The 3,979-nt window shown below is 35.3% G+C and overlaps 1 protein-coding gene across 1 annotated transcript in view; it reads left to right on the top strand.

The window, feature by feature from the left end:
* Positions 1–874: 874 nt before the first annotated feature.
* LOC103922219 (uncharacterized protein KIAA0825-like) overlaps positions 875–3,979 on the top strand; it is a 161,387-nt gene continuing 158,282 nt past the window's right edge. Inside the window, exon 1 of the mRNA XM_009330316.1 lies at positions 875–1,125. Within this exon, the coding sequence (XP_009328591.1) occupies positions 875–1,125 (251 nt within the window). The remainder of the gene's footprint in view (positions 1,126–3,979) is intronic.

Raw genomic sequence — 3,979 nt, 5'->3', positions numbered from 1 at the left:
AGGCTGAACAGAGCTTTATACAATAGCCCATAGTCTATACTGGAAGGAATTAACTTTTAAACTTAGCTGGCATTATTTTTTTCATCCAGAAAGTTCTAAAACATTCTGATTAGTATCTGCTCTGTTACCAAGTGGTTTGGTGGGAAAATGCTGAAAGCTTTGAAGCATAGCTATGAAGGGATTTCCTGTATTCATATCCTTAGACGTGCCATTTAACTAATCAGCATAACCAATAATGTGGCCAAATTAGAGTTCTTTGATTTGGCTGAAAGGTCATTTATGACGATTAATTAAATTGGTTTTCTAAGGGAATATGTGTTTGGAAGTTTTTCTATTTAGTAAGCTTTACAACTGTTCTAGCAAATTTGGAATGCTGTTAATGAATGTTTGCTTAAAATAACACATAAGCTTTTGGGACATAATTTTAGGGAGATCAATGTATGAATTTACTAAGAGATGACAAGTTTGTTTTCAAATTCAGTATTAAGAAATGTGTTTGTATATTTTCCAAAATAAATTAGTTTAGAAAATTATCTTTGTTTACAATGAATTAACCTTATGCTTTGAATGCACATCTAATGAAATCGTAAACAAAATGAAGGCATTACTGGCATAAAATGGTTTTAATTTTTTTTCCCCAATATATATTATGCAGCTTTAAAGTAAGAAGGAATGAAATAATAATTCATTTGCTGTAGATAAACATTTCTCCCCTGTATAACAGAATGAAACGTTTGTAAAGCTGATTTAATATATTTATGTTTTATGCCAATTTCATTATTCAAGAATCTGACCCTAGTATAAATTAAACAGTGCTGTCAGAATACAAATAACTTGATGCCACGTTTATTTCTCTCAGTTTTGTTCTGACATCATGGAAGAACTTGACACATTGCTTCCATTGGCTCTGGCATGCAGAGATGATTCTCTTCAGGAAATTAGAGCAAACTTTGTAGAGGCCTGCAGCAAAGTGGCAACAGCTGTCCTGGCAAGACTAGAGGAGAAAAGCAAAGACGTTCCCTCCAAGGCTCCCCTGCAAGACTTGTACGCTGCCCTTTCCACAGCGATATACGTCTTTCAGCATTTTACAATGTATGGCAATTTAATGAGAGAAACGAGCAAAAAGTGAGTCCCTTTTAGTTATAATGGTTTAATTCAAACATAAATAATGTAGGACCTCATTCCATTTTGGTGATACAGTATGGTGGTAGTTTTCCAAATTGCATCATATTTTTTAGCACACGCACTGCATGTACTATTTATGGAAAGACCTGAATCAAAGCTATTGATAATCTAAAGCAGCCATTACAAAACAAATTATTTATGTTTAAGATCTGCATTTGATTTGCAGATCAATATTTTTTATTTATTCAGCTTGAGTAAATAAGATTGTCCAGTGAACTGAATGTACTCTGCTCTCATATAAATAGAGGGCTAAGGCCTTAATTTCCTTCTCTGACCTTTGCAATAGCTGAATTTTCATAAAATCTGATTTAGCACATAGCAATCTTACAGGACAGTATAAATACACATTCCTGCGGTTTTTCCTTACACCGTCTGTATTCAGCAATGTGAACAAATACATCCAATGTAGGTTTAGAATTTATTTTTCACTGCATGCAGAATAAAAATTAGAGAAGATATGAAGTAGTAGTGTAAAGTCTAAGACAGTGTTTGGCCTGGGGGCAATATAACTGCATTTGCTGTGCTTTTAGGAGATTTTGACTTAAGATACTACGAATCTCTTTATTGGTCCATGTGTTTCTGGCCATATGTAATTTAAAAGTAGAAACTGGGCCTGTTGGGAGAGACACCTGAACTAGCGCAATTTTCAAGGAATGTATGATTTCTAAGGGGTTGTATGCACTGTTGAGCTACGTTCCCTCTGATGTCCTACTCTCTCCTGCATGAAGTGTATCTTTGTGAATGGGAAGTCTGAGCCAAAATATTGCTCAATAATTCTACTTATGTGTATTATGGAAGAGTTTTGGTACATACCTACCAAAAATAATCTCTGGACTCTGTGTTTATGTTTTCTTTATCACGCTCAGTGCTGATGCAATTATGCTTCAACCCAGAATCTCCCAATAACTGAATGACAAATGTACTTTTATCTCAGAAAATAGGATGAAGTAATATATTTCTCAGTGACTTGGTTAAATGAGAATTTATAGATGAGCAGACATATTTAAAGAACTTGTGAAACAAAGACCAGATATTTTTCAAAAGTGAATGCTAGGTTCAGACTCCAGGACCAAGAGGAAATGAATGATTGATACCTAATAATCAAAACCATTTGCAGTACTGGGGATTGTTACCTCCTACTGCACAGCCTTTCAATCTTTGTCTCTTTGATCATTCTCTCTGAACAGACCCCTGTTCCTAGTGCCCGTCCAACAATATCAGGAATTCATCAACGTTCTCCAGTTTCAAGTTACGAACTACTGCGTCAGAGTTTGTGCTACAAGCATTTTACAGGATGCTGAGAGCCACCACTGGGATGACTACAAAGCTTTTTATGAGGTGTGAGGTTAAGTTTACTGTGCCTCCCTTTTACAAAATATGTTTTACTGGTTGCCAGCTCTCTGACTAATTAGAAGCATAACATCAGCATTATTTTTACATAAAGATTATTGGAATTTACTATTTTGAAATATCTATTATTGCAGGCAAATGTCCCTGTAGAAATGATGTAGGAAAACATAGTCATTTAAAGAAGAGATAAATCATTACCATGGAGTGTTTGTGTCATTTGCTTAGTAAAATATTGTGTGTCAAGTTCAAGACATTTATATAGAACTCAGTAAAGAAGACACCATCGTTTTAACTCCTCTTCTCATAGAAAGTGTGACATACGAAAATGAAAGACAGCTATTTTTCTCCTGGAAATTTTGAATCTGATCTTTGATTTTTATTTTCAATTGGTTCCCCTTTTTAACTTTTGTGAGTGAAGGATGGAACAAGGAAAGATGGTCAATATAGTTACCTTCAGCATTCAGCAATATATTTCTGAAATAACTAGTGCCATTTCACCTGCATTTTGAAGTCACAGGTCTGCTCTTAAACTATAATCCTAATGATTCTGTGAAAACACCCTGAGGATCAAGTGAATTATTATAATTTATTGGGTTTTTTTCTTCATCCCAGTTAAATGCAGACATAGACTGACATATACTGTTTGAAATTATTTTCACTTAATTTCAGGATGAAATGAAAGTATTATATGTTTTTTATCAATAATAACTGAGATTTCCTGGAGACAAAGTCCTGGCCTTCCTTATATCATTTGCTGTGTGAGAGAATTAGTGTGTTTTTGTTAAGCATTTTCTAGAATTCTTACATGAGAGAAAACTCTGCATGATACATGCATTCTACAGATGTAATATAAAAAGCTGCTGAGTCAGTGACAAAAATCTGTACTGGACGGGTGATGCAGACCTTAATATGAATACTCTATAAATATGCCCATCCCTCAAAGACAAGTAAATTTAAACATTTTACTTTTGTTTGAATGTTAGTCCCGATGTAATGGGTTGATAAGAAGGTAAGAAATTTAGTGGCTTTTGGCAACTGATAAATCATGATGTGATCTTCACTGTCTGTAGTCCATATGGTGCTGTGTCCTGTTTATTAGTGACTCAATAACTATTCACCATGGAGGAAACCTAATTGTCACAATACCTGTCTCAAGAAGAAAGGGCATGGATTAGCTAAACAATTTTGTCATTACTGATCAGAACTGATGTGTGTAGGAAGGGATGAAGAAAGCTGGTATCGCAGCTCTGTATTCTTGCAGGACTTGAGGTGGCAAGTACGTAATTTTACATCATCACTTTGCTCTTTTTACTGGGCCATGGGCCTTGGCCCAAGGTTGGACCATGATCTGCTCAGAGTGCCTTCAGGAGGTACGATGCTGAGCAGCTGCTACTTCCATTGAGCTCTTGTAGGCATCCCAAATGGAAGAGATTGGCTTATGACC

Source organism: Pygoscelis adeliae, unplaced genomic scaffold (assembly GCF_000699105.1).
Source record: "Pygoscelis adeliae isolate BGI_AS28 unplaced genomic scaffold, ASM69910v1 Scaffold178, whole genome shotgun sequence".
In the NCBI taxonomy this organism is placed as follows: Eukaryota; Metazoa; Chordata; class Aves; order Sphenisciformes; family Spheniscidae; genus Pygoscelis; species Pygoscelis adeliae.
The sequence above is the reverse complement of the archived record's forward strand: the minus strand, read 5'-3'. Positions and strand labels throughout refer to the sequence as shown.